The sequence below is a fragment of the Trichinella spiralis genome (genome assembly GCF_000181795.1).
Source record: "Trichinella spiralis strain ISS 195 chromosome Unknown Scfld4, whole genome shotgun sequence".
Lineage (NCBI taxonomy): Eukaryota > Metazoa > Nematoda > Enoplea > Trichinellida > Trichinellidae > Trichinella > Trichinella spiralis.
In genome coordinates, this window is record NW_003526943.1 from 9,140,341 (window position 1) to 9,156,254 (window position 15,914).

Below are 15,914 nucleotides of genomic sequence, written 5' to 3' on the forward strand. Positions count from 1 at the left end.
ATTGTTCTTTGTCTGATTTATTACGTTAAGCCGTTTTTTATTTTTAATAAATCTTTCAAGCGTTCAATTCCAGTTTTCAAAAAGTAAGTGCTTGCAGCTTTTTATTCAAATTAAGAATATCTGCGACAATTGTTGTATGTTTTTTTTATTTGCATTTTGTTAGCTCAGTTTTTAGATCATATCTTTGGGGCTTCAGCGCACTTTTGGTTCATATATGCACAACTGTTCAGAGAACTGTGCCCATTGAAGCACAGTGCACAAAGTTTGCATATAATTAATGAATAATATTTTTCAATGATCTAATGATTTAACAAAATGTAGATATTATTGTCAAATTCGTGTCATCATTTCCAGTTTTTGATGCTTTTACTTCATTAACTGGAAAGTCAAATGATTAATAACCGGTGATAGATTTAATTATGAAATTACTTCTTATTTACACAAAGCTTTCTCAACAGTATTGTATTATTCAAGACTGACCAATGATTCTGAATTAACATATTCAATTAAGTTAATTAGTGGATTGAATTTATTACTTTTTTATAATTTCAATAAGCTCCAAGGATATTTTTGAACTTGAATATTTGCATGTAATTTATACTTTAAAAATTATTTTTAACGAAACGTTTGGAAAGTGTGTTTTTATAATAAATAAAATGAAATGATCAAACTTTTTATAAATTCTGATGTCATGATCGATAATTATTTTGTGATTTGTAATTTAAAGGTACTATATATAATATTGAAATTTTTGCATAATTATTATTGTAGGTATAATGTGCATATGAAATGCTGGAAAATACAAATGTCAATGAATCGTTTTCATTAAACATCTCTGCCATAAATGATAATAATGAAGACATTACTGTTTATATTCTCAGCAGCATCAGTGGTTTGATTGCAGTTATAACAAACGTTCTATTTTTATTTGCCATGGTACGGGTAAAAACTGACTCCAGAGTTAAAAAATATCTTTTTGGTAAGTAGAAAATGTGATGGGAATTTCAAATTTATTTTGCATGAAATATTTTATTGTTAGCAATAATTACGTAAAACCAAACGCAAAACATAAAATGTATTTGAATTTATCAGATGTAAAATATTCAATTTACTTTAAAATAAAAAACTGTAAAGACCATGATTTTACTGGACCTGCATTATCTTATATTATATTATATTATCTTACCTTATCTTATCTTTATTGGACTTCTTATTCAACTGCCAGTTAATTTTATTTTACAAAGTAGTTGTTTGACACAAAGTGAACAATAAACGTATGCAAGAGAATTTATAAAAGCCGCTTTCGTTATTTGTGAAAGCTTTCAGTATTATTTCCATACATGCAATGGCAACTTTTTCGCCGAATATTATAAAATATATATATATATATATATATATATATATATATATGGTATATATGTATTTGATTTGTTCTTTTTTTCAGCATTTTCATTTGGGTGTGCTATCAAAGGATTTTCAATCTCTTTTGCAAATATTGAACGCCTGCTGGAAGAGACAGATGTAAAGGTACCTGTAAGCCATTGCCTGAAGCCGGTACCAAATGTACTGCTCAACATGTTTTCGCTGTGGCTGACTACGTTGAGTCTGTTTTTTATGGCTGTTGACCGTTTAGTTGCCATTCGATCAATCAAACTTTCTACAACTGCAAAGCTGAAGTTGAGGTCGCATCTATTTTTGATTGCTGTAATTTCGCTTAGCATTTTGAATTCCGTGGCAATCCTTGCGGACTGCATTAAGCGTAAAGATGTTAAAGTTTACTCTGTCTGCTATGACAGTGATCTCTTAGCTCGTTGGCATTATATTTATCATTTATTGTCAAGCGTAGGAATTGGCTACAGTACTGTACTTATATACGGTTATGCTATGGTTTTGTTGAAGCGCAACGTCGTTTCTGCGAGCGATTCGATTCGAATTTCTCAAATAAGACGAGAAGAAACGGTAATGCTAAAAATTCGCATCATCATATTTTTTACTTTTCTACTTCGGAACATTCCGTCATCTTTTCACCTAGCTTACATTTTGAACAAAAATTTAATATTCATTCGAAAATTTCTTTTCATAGCTGAAAATATCAATTTATCCATTTATGCAACTTATTCCATTGCATCTGATGCAGAACTGCGTAATGCTCTGTTGAATTCTTGTATCTGCGGCCATTTCTGTTCTGATCACCATTCTGCTACTGTTCAACAAATGTCATCTTTCATGAAAGTAACCAGCGATAACCATAATTCAAAAAAATAAAATTTGTTCAAATGCATAAATTGAACAGCAAAAGCAGTCACAACATAAGCATGAATTGAAGCTTCATTTCTAAAGTCACAACTGCTTAATGGAGCAGACTCTAATTGGTGCATAAATATAACATATCAATTTTATTGCATAATAACGTACATCTGTGGTGTAATTTGTATGTATCTTTTAATTTTCTTTTCAGCGCAACAAGATTGTTAGTGCACTTTCAAAAATTCATATTCATTCTATCTAAATGATGGATTACACGTAAAAGATTTCTAATAAATTAATGAATTAACTGTTTTTAGCAACTGAACAAAAATAAAGCAATCGCGCAAAAGCAATGTTAAACTTGCTTGATCGTAATTCAAATACTTTAACTATTTCTAAAAATACTAAAAATATATATAGTAAACACTCAGTCAGTCAGTGCAGCGTATGATTAATGTAATTTACATAAAATTTGTTTAATAAACTGTCTTTACTCAAGTTAGTGTTCAATGATAAAAAGCATTTATTATTGAATCCAGATGATGGAATTCGTTTTATTATTTATAAATAATTAGTCATTTCTTTTAACTTGAAATGAACTCTGGGTGTGGATATTGTTAGAATCGTCACCATATTTTTTTATTAAACAACAAGTTTTCCGTTGCAATTAAAGTTTCATTGACTGTAATTAATGAAAGCAATTATAGTTAAAATGATTCACTTAATAATTTAGAATGTCAAAAATAAAACTTTTTCAGTTGAAATGTTAATAACCTGAAATGTTTAGTAAATGCAAATAAGGTAATAATTTCTAATGCAGATTGCACGCACGATTCCCCTGCGGCGAAGACCGAGTGGGATCTTTTTCGAAGCGAGAGCGGTGACCAACGTGGAGACGAGTGGTACGTGTGGATTTGTGCTCTGAGAAAGAGCAGAACGGGTGTAACGACCCGCCGGGGTGGGGCCGGCGGATCTGCTTCCGGGTCCTCGCCAGTTCGTCCGCCGTCGCTCTGTGCTTGCTCTTTCTCGCTCGCTCGGTCTCGCCTTCTCGTCGACATTCTCAGAATACATCTCCACACGTCTCCACGTCCGTCACCTCTCTCGCTCTGAAAAAGATCCCTCTCGGTCATTGCCGCTCCTGCTTCCCAGGAATTCGGTGTCACCAATGCGCAACCGATACCGAATCGCTTATATGGGGCTGGGTCTCGCTTGATCTCGAGTCGCCCGTCATGGTCATCCTCTGAGCTTTCCAGTCGACCACCTTCACACATTTCTAACCACTCCACACATTGATACACATATATTTGTATATTCAAATTTATTATTAGTTTTTTATTAACATTTATTATATAAATAAATGTACTGAACAAATTAATTAAATGTATATTATTATTATTATACTGTTAAATAAATATGTGCATAAAAATGAATTATTTTATCTAATGGAAAGGTTAATTTAAGAAAAAGCAGTTACGAACTTGTTGCCTATTTTTCCTTTTATTACTTCTACAGTAGTATGGACTAAAGATAGAAACAATTTTCCTGAACGTGTTTGACAACAGACTTTTATTTGCTAAGCAAATTTTCATATAAAATTTATTGCTTGTTTGTGTGTTGTTCTGTTTATCGTAAATTGGGCTGGTTAAACAGGTTGGTTACAACTATTTATTCATGTCGATTTAGGGAAAAAGTTCATTGCAGTTGTCCAGTTGCATTGCGTTAAACTATTTAGCAATTTGCTTACATTATGCAATTCTATGCATTATTTATTATTTAGAATGCATATTTTTTTGTTGCATGATAATGTTGAATGTATTATTTAAGCTAAATGTACTTTTTAAAATTTAATTGCACGACAAGCTTTTGTTGATTATCGCAAAGTTACAGTTTTTCTATTTTTCTGAATTTGCATTTTGTATTTGTTTTTGATATTTTTTCTTGTATTTGCAAAATAACAGCAAAATATATTTCATTAATTAATTAATTGAACAGTGCTTATCTTTATCATATACAATTTTTCAATGATGCTGTTCAAAGCTTTGAATTAATTTTCGATCGCAAAAAGCATGCTTCTGCAATTTCCGCGTGTTATCACAATTTAACAAGCTGATATTATTTAAATTTTATTCACTGCTTTCAAATGAAAGGATGACAAATGTTTCTTATTATGTTAATGTTTCGTGAGCATTGTAGAAATGGCTTCGAAAAGCAGCGATAAATGCGTTTACGATTTTGAAGCAAAAGACATCGATGGAAATGTAGTTTCAATGAAAAAATACCAGTAAATAGTTTTAATTCAAATTTTATTTTTGTATCCTTATTATTATGTGCATTTTAGAGGAAAGATATTGATCATTGTCAATGTCGCAAGTGAATGACGTTTAACTGATAGTAATTACAAACAGCTGCAACAATTATACACAAAATATGAATCACAGGGCTTACGTATTGCTGCATTCCCATGTAATCAATTCGGAAAGCAGGTGTTTTTATTAAAAAAAATAGAAAACAGATTTTGATAAATTCATATGTTTATTGTTTTATCAGGAACCAAAATCAGAGGAAGAAATTAAAAAATTTGCAACAGAACGTTATGGAGTAACATTTGATATGTATTCAAAGATTGACGTGAATGATGCAAATGAACATCCATTATGGCATTTTTTGAAGTCCAAACTGAGCGGAACTACTGGAACGTATGTTTAATTTGTAATTATGAAAATTATTTCATGTTTTGATTTTTGAATATTTTAAAGGCAGATTATTAATATTCATTAAGTGCGGCAATTTTTTTAATGTAAAATTAAAAAAATTATTTTTAACTTTCAGTTGATTAAAATTGTTAACAATAGAGATAGTAATGTAATTGCATTTTCATGTGCAGGCCAATTAAATGGAATTTTGCAAAGTTTCTGATTGATCAAAATGGTGTTCCAGTTCGACGCTATGAACCTGATGATTCGCCAAACGTAATTTTTTCAATCTTTGCATACAGTATTCAGTTTAATTCTACTTGAACATTTAAATTCTATTTTTAGAGTATGGAACCTGATTTTGTAGCCCTGTTGAACAAAAAAGATTCATAAAATATGCAGCTGGTGTGAAAAATTAATTTTCACTCTTCTCTTCGCAAACTATCACTATAATTATTATGAATTTAGAATTTAAATTTTGAAATTCCTTTGTGACGATATTCCCTTAAACCAAAATGGCGGGGAATATCTGATGCGCAATTTCAAAATTTGATTACTTAGATGCTTTTTTTGAAAGAAAAAATTAATCTACAATTAAAGCACAAGTTTTTTTGTGAAATTTTTTATTTCATCATACTGATATCAATTTCTATATTTAAACTGAATAAAAATTTGATTCTCTCATTTTTTTAATGAATATTTATCATGAAAAGAAAAATTATTAATAATTTCAATCAGATACTTCATAAATATGTAAACGTAGATGTTCAAAAGTGGCTCTTTCAAAGTAATTGTTATTTTTGGAAATTTTTTTACAAACAGAAATTGTAACTCAATTAAAATGAAATGTTATCGGATAAATTGAAAAAGAGGGAAAATGAATCAAATATGATATTTTTATTTTGTATTAAATGAAAAAAAGGTCTTTCATGAATTATAAAGAATGATAGAATTGCAATCATAACTGATTTTTAAAAATTAGAATTCTTTTCAAAGTGAAAATTTATTTCTTATTTTAGATGTATTGTAAAATTTCTAGAATAATGTAATTATTGAAAAATCAAAATCACTGAATGATTTATTAATTTCTGTTTTGGACAATAATTTTTTGATAAAAACGCAAAGAAAATGCGCAGAACAAAACAGCATACATTCAAATTAAAATTAAAAAATGTTTTATTAAATAATTTTGCATTAATATTTTCTTTGAAATTTGTATCAGCCAATGTTCTTGCATCATGATGAAACGAACAGCAAACAAGAAGGAAAATATTGACATTTCCGCGTTTTGTTTTGCTTAAATAATGCGCTTCCTAAATAAATATTGTTTTTCTTAATAAATATCAAAAAGGAGAAAATCAAATATGATTGTTTTGTAAAAAAATAAATTTCAAATTTTGGTACTTTTTTCTAAAGTTATTACCATTAAGTATTACATTTAATAAACTTGTATTATAAAGTAAAAATTAAAATGAAGCATATTTTTCATCTTTAATTGGTAATATTCCATAATCAGAAGCATCATTATTCGTTTTGATAACTATGAACTTTTGCTTATAATTACATTGTCCATCATTAGTAGCTTCTGAGAATCTTGGATAAAAAGGTGATACAAATTTGTAAAAAAATTTTAATTAACGATATTGCGCTTTAAATGTGACAAACAAGTGCTGTTTCCATGCTTTCATTTGTATGCAACAATAAATTGTTATTGTAAACATTCTTACCACATAAACGCATGATTCACTTGAGACAACGTTATTTTTGAAATGCTGATTTGCAAGTACACATGATTTGATTAGGCATAACTGAAAAAGTTTAAATTTTACAGAAAAAATTGAAAATAATTTTATTAATCAGACAAATTATTGCATCATCAAATTCTGCAAATTATGCATCTCAGTAAATTTAACTGTAATCACACAATCTGTTTCTAACAGAAGCAAAATAAAGTTTCAGAATATTAATATTATTTTAAAACTAACGCTTGTGCAAAGTAGAATGTTTAAATTTATTATTAATAATCGTTACTCTGCATTTTGCTATTATTATTTCTCATTTAAAATGGAACATATTTAATTTTTTAATATTACTCATTTAATTGTATGCAAGGCTTTAAATGCCACTGTGCGCATTACATTTTTATATAAAAAAATAAATTGAACAAAAAACTGAATCAAGTTTGCAGTGAATTGAAATTTCTTTTATTATGCACTTTTACTTCAACTTTTTAATATCTTATTATTTACTTTAAAGTAGGATTGTAATATCTATTTCAAAAAATGCTAAACAATCAATGAAAAAAACATAAGAATATCATTTTCAAGAAAAATAAATTATCAGAAATTACTTTTGAAGATTTTCAGTGCATTTTAGAATTGTTCAATTGAAATGTAGTCATAAATTTGATAAGCTTTAAATTTGATTACAAATTTTATCTCAGTTTGTCGTTGTTAATTTGAAAAAGTAAATCTGCTGAATAAAAATGGACTGATTGAAATATAAATGATATTTAAAGTTAAAAATAAACTGAAAACTTGCGCATTGATGCTTTCTTGCTTTGAATAAATTGAATCTATTATCGTTGTTTTCTATTAGAAATTGGAAGCATTTGAAAGAAAATAATTTTACCATCTATTTGAAATGAAACAATGGATAAATAAATGCATCGTCAACATAGATTATTAAATATTTTTGAACTGCTTGATAAAGTTTGAGAAAAACAAAAGAATAATCATTAGACTTTTTAATTTACACATAATTGTAACTTCAATAATTGGGAGGATGCACAATTTTGAGATTTTATAAAATTTCAATGAGCACTTTGAAGTTTACAGTAATTTATTAATCTTTCTATTCGTGAAGACAAATATTGAATATTGTTAGCAAGTTTGTGTAATGATGCTACGCAATTTTCCAATACGCAATTAGACGCTTCTAAACAAATGGTCTGCTTTGCCAAGGCGTTTTAGCAAACAAATTGTTCGGTAAATTTAATTAATTATACAATCGCTGTGCCTATCCCAATCTGAATTTTAAGATCATTCACTGATATGCTTCAAAGAAATCTGCTAATTGCATGTGTTTCATTCATTCTTCATCAATGTAAGTTATTTCTGCTTTTGTTCAAAAATAATTTCCAATTGTTAAGCTTATTGTGATGATGCAAAGCCCGATTCTCAACCGGCAAAAATCCAACCAATAAAATGCATAAATTATTGGCCAGTTTCCGTTTGTGAAAATTATATCAACATCCATGGCAAAAGCATGTGCACAAAAAATATCCTATTTGGAAGATATCAATGTTGCACCAGTTGTGCCAAAGTGTTAAAAGTGACCGTAAATGAACATGGCATTTTTGAATGTAAAAGCTTATGAAATGAAATTATTCAATTATTTATTTAAAAAATAATTTATACTTTATAGCCAAAGATAATTTCAAGTTTTATGATGAAAGTTGCCCTGAAGCAACGGACAGAATGATAGCCGGAAATTCGTGGACCCCGTGGTGCCTTGCTTACAAAGACGAAGCCGACGGTACTAACTGTGAAACTGCGATATTTCAGTATCGTTGTTACAAAACTTGTAATATTGATTGTGGAAATACACGAGCTGAACAACCGCCTGCGACTGGAGATTGAGAACACAATAATGAGAAGCTGAAAATAAAATTATCTCTTCCATAAAGCTAACTAGAGCAAAAACAATTAATGACTGCCACATTAGTTGTAAAGAAGTTAATTGCAAAAGATCAATAATCAACATTAATACATATTTTAAATAATAATTTTGCATATAATTATTACATTCCATATCTTATTTTATCTTAAATTCCCTTATTTAAAAAATTTTCTTATTTTTCATATTTTTCATCTTTTCATATGGATATGTTTAATGAATTATTATAAAATATCGTATGCATACTTTCAGAAGTAAGATTTGTTTGTTGTTAGTGAGATAATCAGTTGGAAAATTGTTAGAAATGGACAACTTTTCATGCTCAACAGAGTGAAAGAGTGACAATTTTTCTGTCACGCTACGTTTTACAACTTTCAAAAGTGAGTAATTTTTGTGAACAAACACATTTCATTGTTATCACATTCATGCATGGCATTATTAATGAAATTCACTTCAACCACAACGGCAACTTTTAGTAAAAGTAAAAGCAAAAAAATATGTTGTTTTCCATGAAGCTTTCAATTATTCAATTTATTAACAAAAGAACAACAATTTCAAAAATGTAATAATTTTGGACAAAATATTTACATAGGATTGAGTTTAAATTTTAAATGATGTTTTTATGTTAAGCTAATTTTTCGACGTGTTTCCAAATTGAAAAAGAAACATAAAGCGCCACAAATAAATCTGAGAAAACACTCTTTAAACATTTTCAAATAAAATTTAATAATTTTACAATATTTCGATTACTTTGAATAGATACATTTGAATCGATTAACTTACCATATATATCTATAACTTTTAAATTATAATTGCATAGTTGCTAAAAAGATTTTTATTTTTTATATTTTAATGTATATGTTTAGATGATTGATGATAAAATCAAATTACTATGTAAATTTTTTATAACTTTTCATGAGAGGTATGTATATATATATATCGGTTAAGTAGATTTAAAAAATATTTGAAAAAAACAGTAAACATTTTTAAGAAGTTAAATTGTTATTTAAAATTTTTAATGAAATCAATAAAATTAGCATGTTTTCATATCAAATTTACTTTTTTTTAAAGTCAACTGTGAGAAGAGGGATATTTTTGCTTTTTTTTGAAATTTCAAATCAAGAATATTTGTATTGGCTGCTATATTGGGGTGCAATTTCGATTTTTCGTTTGAAGGAGAAAAATTTCAACGACATTTTCAGCCAGTTCAGCAGGGTGAGTTTCAAAGAATGATCGGTGAAAATGGAATACAACGCGAACATGGTCAACAGACCGCTGTAGGCAATGTCGAACAGACACGGTTCAGTGATCAACGTCGGCCAGAGGATGTTGAGCAAGCTCTGCATGGACGGGATGTTGTGCAAGAAGAATGTGAACAAAATTACTGAACGGATCTTTTTCAAAACGATAATTTCTCGCCTGACTTGGATGAATCGAATGGTATTATCGGTGGAAAGGCGTCGGCGTCGAAGTTTTGCTAATGCTAGCAGGTAAATCACCACTGTGCAATTGTCCAACAGGATCGATAGCATAACATGCGGAACGAAGTGGTAAACTGAAACTAGCCAAGTTTTTATGCACAACGACACGACCAACACGTCTGGCCACAATAATACCCGCCCAATGGAGATGACCAAATCCGCGGAGCTCAAAAAGGCGGCAGTGAAAAGCAGCATACCGGAAGATGGCAGCTTGTTCACAATTTTTACACTCATTATAGACCGGACCGCTATTAGACGATCCACGGCCATGAAAAAGGCGCAAAACGACATGAAATCATCGGCAAAGAAGTTAATCGAATGCACTGGGATTGGCAACAAGCAAGCGACCGATTTCACCAAACACAGGCGAAATTCTGGAACCAAAAGCCGCAAGTAGAACATCATTCCACTAAGCAGGCTGATCATGCATCCGGAAACGTGCCCTAAAATTATCGACCACATACGCATATATCACATATGACCAATTATGCACAATGGAAACATGAGAAGTTTCATTTTTAAATTTGAAACAAAAAATCTCATAACGAACACTATTGTTTCGATCTTTGAAAAAATTGATGATTCTTTTTTGAAATTATCGTTATCAATTGAATGGATGATGCTTTTGCAAAATCAGTTAGCTGCTGACGATCAGCATTTTGCAACAAATAGAACAAATTCTTTTCCATAAAAATTCCACGTTTCTTAATAATTTGCTGCAAAGTTAATTCGCAAAATTTTGTAAATCATTAAAACAACTTAATTTATATAGAACAACAGCATTTAATGATTATTAACCATTGAATAATGACACGTTAATCGCAAATCCGCTTACAAATGGACATTATTAGTTAATTTAATTCAACAGACGGCCAGTCACTTATTAACAATTACTTGATTTAACGAAAAAACATATTAACATAAATAAACAAACTTTCAATTTTAGTTGAGTTGAAAATTAAAAATAAATTTCGTCAACTGATACGATTTGAAAATAATATCGCCATTGAATTGTTAATAATTTTAACAATTTATTGACTCATATTAGTTATAGTCATTAAAAATTAAAAAAAATAAAAAAGGAAATAAAAACTTGCATTATTATTAAAGTTTTATTTGAAATTTTGAACAGCAATTTTTAGAAATCATCAGATTTACATTTGCTGACTGAGTAATATGGAATATGAAAAATTAGATCAATCATTTTCAATTGACAAACAATACATTGCATTATTCTCACTTTAATCTGTCAAAGAAGACAAAATAAGTTAAATTAAATAATGAATGAAAATTTTTTAATCTTGTTAAAAAATCTTAAAGCATAATTTTATATAAAATAGACGACAGTTTATTGAAAAAGTTGTATCAAAGCTATGCTATGATCTATGCTTTTTTATTGTTTCAATTATATTGAAAAAAAAAGAATTTTTGTATGGGATAAAAATTCAAAAATGGAAAATTTGCACCGAAGACAACCATGATTTATGATCAGTTATGACTGGAGAAATATGCCAGAAATAAAAACTTTTGTAATTTTAATAACTAGCATTTCAAAAAATATTGCATCATTTTTACTTGCAATATTTTTCATCGCTTACTTGTAAACTGTCATATGTAATACACACATTACGTTGTGAAGCATAGATTACATTATCATATTGTATGAAAATATTGATAAAATGAAAATGTATTTTTAAAAGCTATATCTAAGTCTGAACGTGTAAAATTTCATTCACTTTTTTGTATGTTTACCTCAACTATAATAACCTTGGATTCAATAATATTCAGTGAAGAATTTTTTCTATTTATCTTTTATAAATTTTTTTCCAGACAGCAATAAGAAAATTTTTCAGTAAAAAAAATCCCGATCAAGCAATAATAATGAAATTCAATATAGCGTTGGGAAGCGGAGGTATATATTTATTTATTTATTCATTTTTTTTCTTGTTCATAAATTTGATTTCATCAATTTGGAGAGTTTGAGTGAAAAGAAATGAATAACTTCAATTAACTTCTTTCACAACAAATCAACAGCAGGGGCGTAATTTTAATGCAATGCTTCTTCAACATCGTCATTTATAATTGCTCTCAATCTTTTCTTACGTAGTCACAACTGACGATGCAAGTTCAACATTTGCGTATTTATTTTGTGGTTTTTTTTGTCTGTGAATGAAAAAATACAAAAAAAATTAAATCAATTATTATACGTATTTGAATTCAAAATTAGTCAGGTTGATCGATCGAGGGGATTTGATGAATTTATCAATTTCAAAACAAAGAAAGAAAATAACTCCAGTATGAAAATGTTTATCAAAATTTAATGTTCTACAATTTAATGTAGTACATTAAACACGGGGAACGTGTGCGTTTAATTTGTGTTTAATGGATGTGATGAATTGAGAATTGAAATAATAATTCGTTCTTACCGCAGATGAATCTGTGCGTACGATTGTAATGCTTCTCTTTCCACGTCAAGATGATCAGTGTAATATTGCAAAGCAACGCCAAACAGGACAACGCAATGTAGAAATTTATTAATGTCGTATTTAAATATTGTTGTTGATAAAAGTGATACTCTTCGGCGGAGAGGTTCTCTAAGCAGTGGATCTGTTGGTCCATGCAGACGACAAGGGTGTGGAAAATGCTCAGCTCGGTTGGAAGCTGGCGTCAGTTTGATGCTAATCACCGATTTGCAATTTTCATTGAGAGAACAAAATTGGCAAGTTTCACCTGCTTGCCACGCTCCCCTGTGTCGTTTGCCAACACTACTCACAAGAGCGCATCGATCATTTTCAAGCTTAGACAATTTTTGCACGCTTCTCACTTGTAGCCATTAGCTTTCTCACCTGTGAACTAGCATTGCTTGTAGTACCAGCTGAAAGCAACAATTTTCCAATATTCTGTTAAGAACTGCAGCTATTTTTCACACACACACACATGCACACATTGCAAAATCATCACAACTTGAGAATATGAATAAAAAAATAAACTTCTCTTCTTAAAACCAATTTTCAAGTCAATGATTAAAATTTATTTACATCAGTACCCATTTCAATTAATTAAATGAAACTTAAAATAACACCATTCACAAGCATTATAATTCAAACATACAAGCATTTATACGATTATTATACAAAGTAGAATATCATTAATATCTTTTAAAAAACATCCTATTCTAACATTCTTTCAAATAAACAAACATTCATATTTTACTATTATTAAACGGCTATATCTATCTATCTATCTATCTATTTATCATACTTGAACCTCAACATCCTTACAACCTCTTCGTAAACATACGTGTACAATGCATATAACACAATTTTCACATTTTCAATACCAAGTAAGCTTTACTTTATACAACAAGTTCATTTGTTTGCAAATAAATGCACTATTAAATGTAAAGCAAGTTTCTCTAAAAACCATTTCTATTTTTTATCAACCAATAAAAAATCAAATAATTGTACTTGAAACTGATTCCATTATCCAAATGAAAAAAACCAAATCATCTCTTTCAAAACACATGAAAAATATGATTTCAAATTAAGTACTTGAAGTAAACAATTTAAATAACCAAAGCTGAAGTTTTACATCAAGAATCCCCAGCCATTGTCTGGTTTATTAGGGATCCTATCACAAACTTCAAAATTTACAATACCAAACAAATAAAAACGACAAGAATATTCACAGCTGCAACTTTCCAGAATTTACAGTTCTTTCGATTGATTCAACAGGGCTACTATATCTTTTTCCATGGACTTAAATAGAAAATATTAATTGTACAATGCTTGAAATTAAAAAAAATGAAATAAACTTACGTCAGGATCTTCTTTTGGACCGAAACGTTTTACCGGATTCCCAGTACGATCAACAAGAAACTTTGTAAAGTTCCATTTTATGAAACTAAAATACAATAACAATGTACAATTGTTCACCTGATAAATATCTTATCATTGCAGTGCTTGTCAATTTATTTACTTAAATACATTCAAATAAACAAACAGGTGAGATAAAGCCTGCTTATCTGATAAATAAAGTTACCTTCCAAAAGTGCCACCTTGTTTCGATTTCAAATAAACCCACAATGGATGGGCATCCTTTCCATTAACGTTAATTTTGGAATACATGTCGAAAGTGACACCATAACGTTCAGTGACAAATTTTTTAATTTCAGATTCCGATTTTGGTTCCTTCAAATAGTTTATAATTAGCAAGGAAAAGATAAAAATACATAATACACGTAAACCAAACCTGGCCTCCAAATTGATTGCATGGAAAAGCGGCAATACGTAACCCATCCCCGTTGTATTTCTGATATAGTGCTTGCAGCTGCGAATAATTCTTGTCAGTTAATCCTCATTGACTGGCAACATTGACAACAATAACAACGTTGCCCCTCGAACGAGAAAAACAAATTTGCATTATAATAACTACAAAAACAAACAAACAACTTACTTATATTTGCTCATGGATGTTAAATTGCCGTCAATATCATTCGCTTCAAACTCATAGAATGCAGTTGTCTCTTTTGTCGAAGACATGCTTGCAAGTGCTGTACAAGATGTTAAAAAAAGTGAAATTCGAGGATGTAAAACAGCTCGCGAATAATGACGAATCATCTCAATCGTTATAGCTTAACATTGACAATTTTCAATGAGAATGCTGGATTTAAAAAAATGATTAATTGTAGAAAGAAAATATTCTCCACTAATAAAATACATGCATTTTATAATTAGTAATTCTGTGCAAAATTATGATAGAAAATAAGATCAGTATGAAGCGTTTGCAAATAAAAATGCAAAAAGTTCTATATGATTATTAAATATACCATAATTTGAAATTAATATTCAATGGAAATTATAAAGCAATACAGCTATTTCTGCAAAAAAAAGAATGAAACAACATGCAAAAAACAAATATTAAACATTATGCAACATCAACACTACAGTAAGAGACTTGTATCAAAATGCGACAATCAAGTAAAAATTGAAAAAATAACAGATTATTTTTTATCGTAAACTATTTTCTTTCAATATTTTTATGGTTTGTAAAATAATAAAAATTAAAATCTTTATGAAAACGCAAATAATATTACACCTTAATGTTTCATTTTTCTAATAATTTTTCCACGACAATTTATCTCTTGAATATCTTATTTTTTATTCTGCTTTAGGATTGCAGTTCCATATAATATAAAATTGTCCAACCATTTAAACATACTATTTATTGGTTATAAAGAGGAAATCAGTGCATGTCCTTGTAGTGTAGCGGTTATCACGTCTGCTTTACACGCAGAAGGTCCCTGGTTCGAACCCAGGCAAGGACAACTCTTTGATGGTTCTTTTGAATCATTAAATAATTCACGAACCAGAGTTTATAAAACTCACTTCAGTATTTGTCAACGATTAAAAATGCTGCAGAACGTTTTATTTTCATTATTATCAAATAAATTCATATGAACCAAAGAAGTAAATAAAATGACTTAGTTGTTACTTGAGTATTAATAAATCGTTCAGTTAACCATATATATTAAAATAAAATCAAAATTTGAAATTTTAGACTTATTTGTTAATAATATTTTTAGCTACAGCAGTTTGTCTTGATTTCTTATATAATTTTTTAGTTAGTTAGATATTCAGTACTTTAGCATTTTTATAAGGTAATAAATTGGAAGTTTCGGCAAGAAATTATGTGTATAATTTTGTCTGGCTGAAAACTAACTAAGAAGATTATTACTCTAAATTTATTAGACTATTCTAAATTGTATTAAAGATCATAAATAACAGTCGTACAAATACTATTGGAAAATAATTAC

The 15,914-nt window shown here is 29.0% G+C and overlaps 7 protein-coding genes and 1 non-coding gene across 8 annotated transcripts; 3 read left to right on the plus strand and 5 right to left on the minus strand.

The window, feature by feature from the left end:
• The first annotated feature begins 789 nt into the window (after window positions 1-789).
• Window positions 790-2,158, plus strand: Tsp_02274 (hypothetical protein). The gene is made up of 3 exons (XM_003377999.1): window positions 790-979; window positions 1,445-1,959; window positions 2,084-2,158. Exons 1-3 carry the CDS (start codon window positions 790-792, stop codon window positions 2,156-2,158), a joined length of 780 nt encoding a protein of 259 aa, XP_003378047.1.
• Window positions 2,159-3,030: 872 nt separating this feature from the next.
• Tsp_02273 (conserved hypothetical protein) lies at window positions 3,031-3,518 on the minus strand. The gene is made up of 2 exons (XM_003378000.1): window positions 3,198-3,518; window positions 3,031-3,168 (listed from the first exon to the last, which is right to left on the minus strand). The coding sequence occupies exons 1-2, from the start codon at window positions 3,516-3,518 to the stop codon at window positions 3,031-3,033; spliced, it is 459 nt and encodes a 152-aa protein (XP_003378048.1).
• A 924-nt stretch (window positions 3,519-4,442) lies between these two features.
• Window positions 4,443-5,333, plus strand: Tsp_02272 (glutathione peroxidase). Its single transcript, XM_003378001.1, has 5 exons — window positions 4,443-4,505; window positions 4,686-4,730; window positions 4,795-4,943; window positions 5,132-5,216; window positions 5,286-5,333. Exons 1-5 carry the CDS (start codon window positions 4,443-4,445, stop codon window positions 5,331-5,333), a joined length of 390 nt encoding a protein of 129 aa, XP_003378049.1.
• Window positions 5,334-6,574: 1,241 nt separating this feature from the next.
• On the minus strand, window positions 6,575-9,404 carry Tsp_02271 (hypothetical protein). The gene is made up of 3 exons (XM_003378002.1): window positions 9,402-9,404; window positions 8,486-8,599; window positions 6,575-6,748 (listed from the first exon to the last, which is right to left on the minus strand). Exons 1-3 carry the CDS (start codon window positions 9,402-9,404, stop codon window positions 6,575-6,577), a joined length of 291 nt encoding a protein of 96 aa, XP_003378050.1.
• A 332-nt stretch (window positions 9,405-9,736) lies between these two features.
• On the minus strand, window positions 9,737-10,615 carry Tsp_02270 (hypothetical protein). Its single transcript, XM_003378003.1, has 2 exons — window positions 10,582-10,615; window positions 9,737-10,542 (listed from the first exon to the last, which is right to left on the minus strand). The coding sequence occupies exons 1-2, from the start codon at window positions 10,613-10,615 to the stop codon at window positions 9,737-9,739; spliced, it is 840 nt and encodes a 279-aa protein (XP_003378051.1).
• Window positions 10,616-12,198: 1,583 nt separating this feature from the next.
• On the minus strand, window positions 12,199-13,412 carry Tsp_02269 (conserved hypothetical protein). Its single transcript, XM_003378004.1, has 4 exons — window positions 13,400-13,412; window positions 12,946-12,974; window positions 12,526-12,896; window positions 12,199-12,262 (listed from the first exon to the last, which is right to left on the minus strand). Exons 1-4 carry the CDS (start codon window positions 13,410-13,412, stop codon window positions 12,199-12,201), a joined length of 477 nt encoding a protein of 158 aa, XP_003378052.1.
• A 394-nt stretch (window positions 13,413-13,806) lies between these two features.
• Window positions 13,807-14,640, minus strand: Tsp_02268 (glutathione peroxidase). Its single transcript, XM_003378005.1, has 4 exons — window positions 14,555-14,640; window positions 14,141-14,410; window positions 13,918-14,002; window positions 13,807-13,857 (listed from the first exon to the last, which is right to left on the minus strand). Exons 1-4 carry the CDS (start codon window positions 14,638-14,640, stop codon window positions 13,807-13,809), a joined length of 492 nt encoding a protein of 163 aa, XP_003378053.1.
• Window positions 14,641-15,352: 712 nt separating this feature from the next.
• Tsp_02267 lies at window positions 15,353-15,425 on the plus strand. Its single transcript has one exon. It is a non-coding gene; the product is annotated as a tRNA-Val (tRNA).
• The last annotated feature ends 489 nt before the right edge of the window (window positions 15,426-15,914 follow it).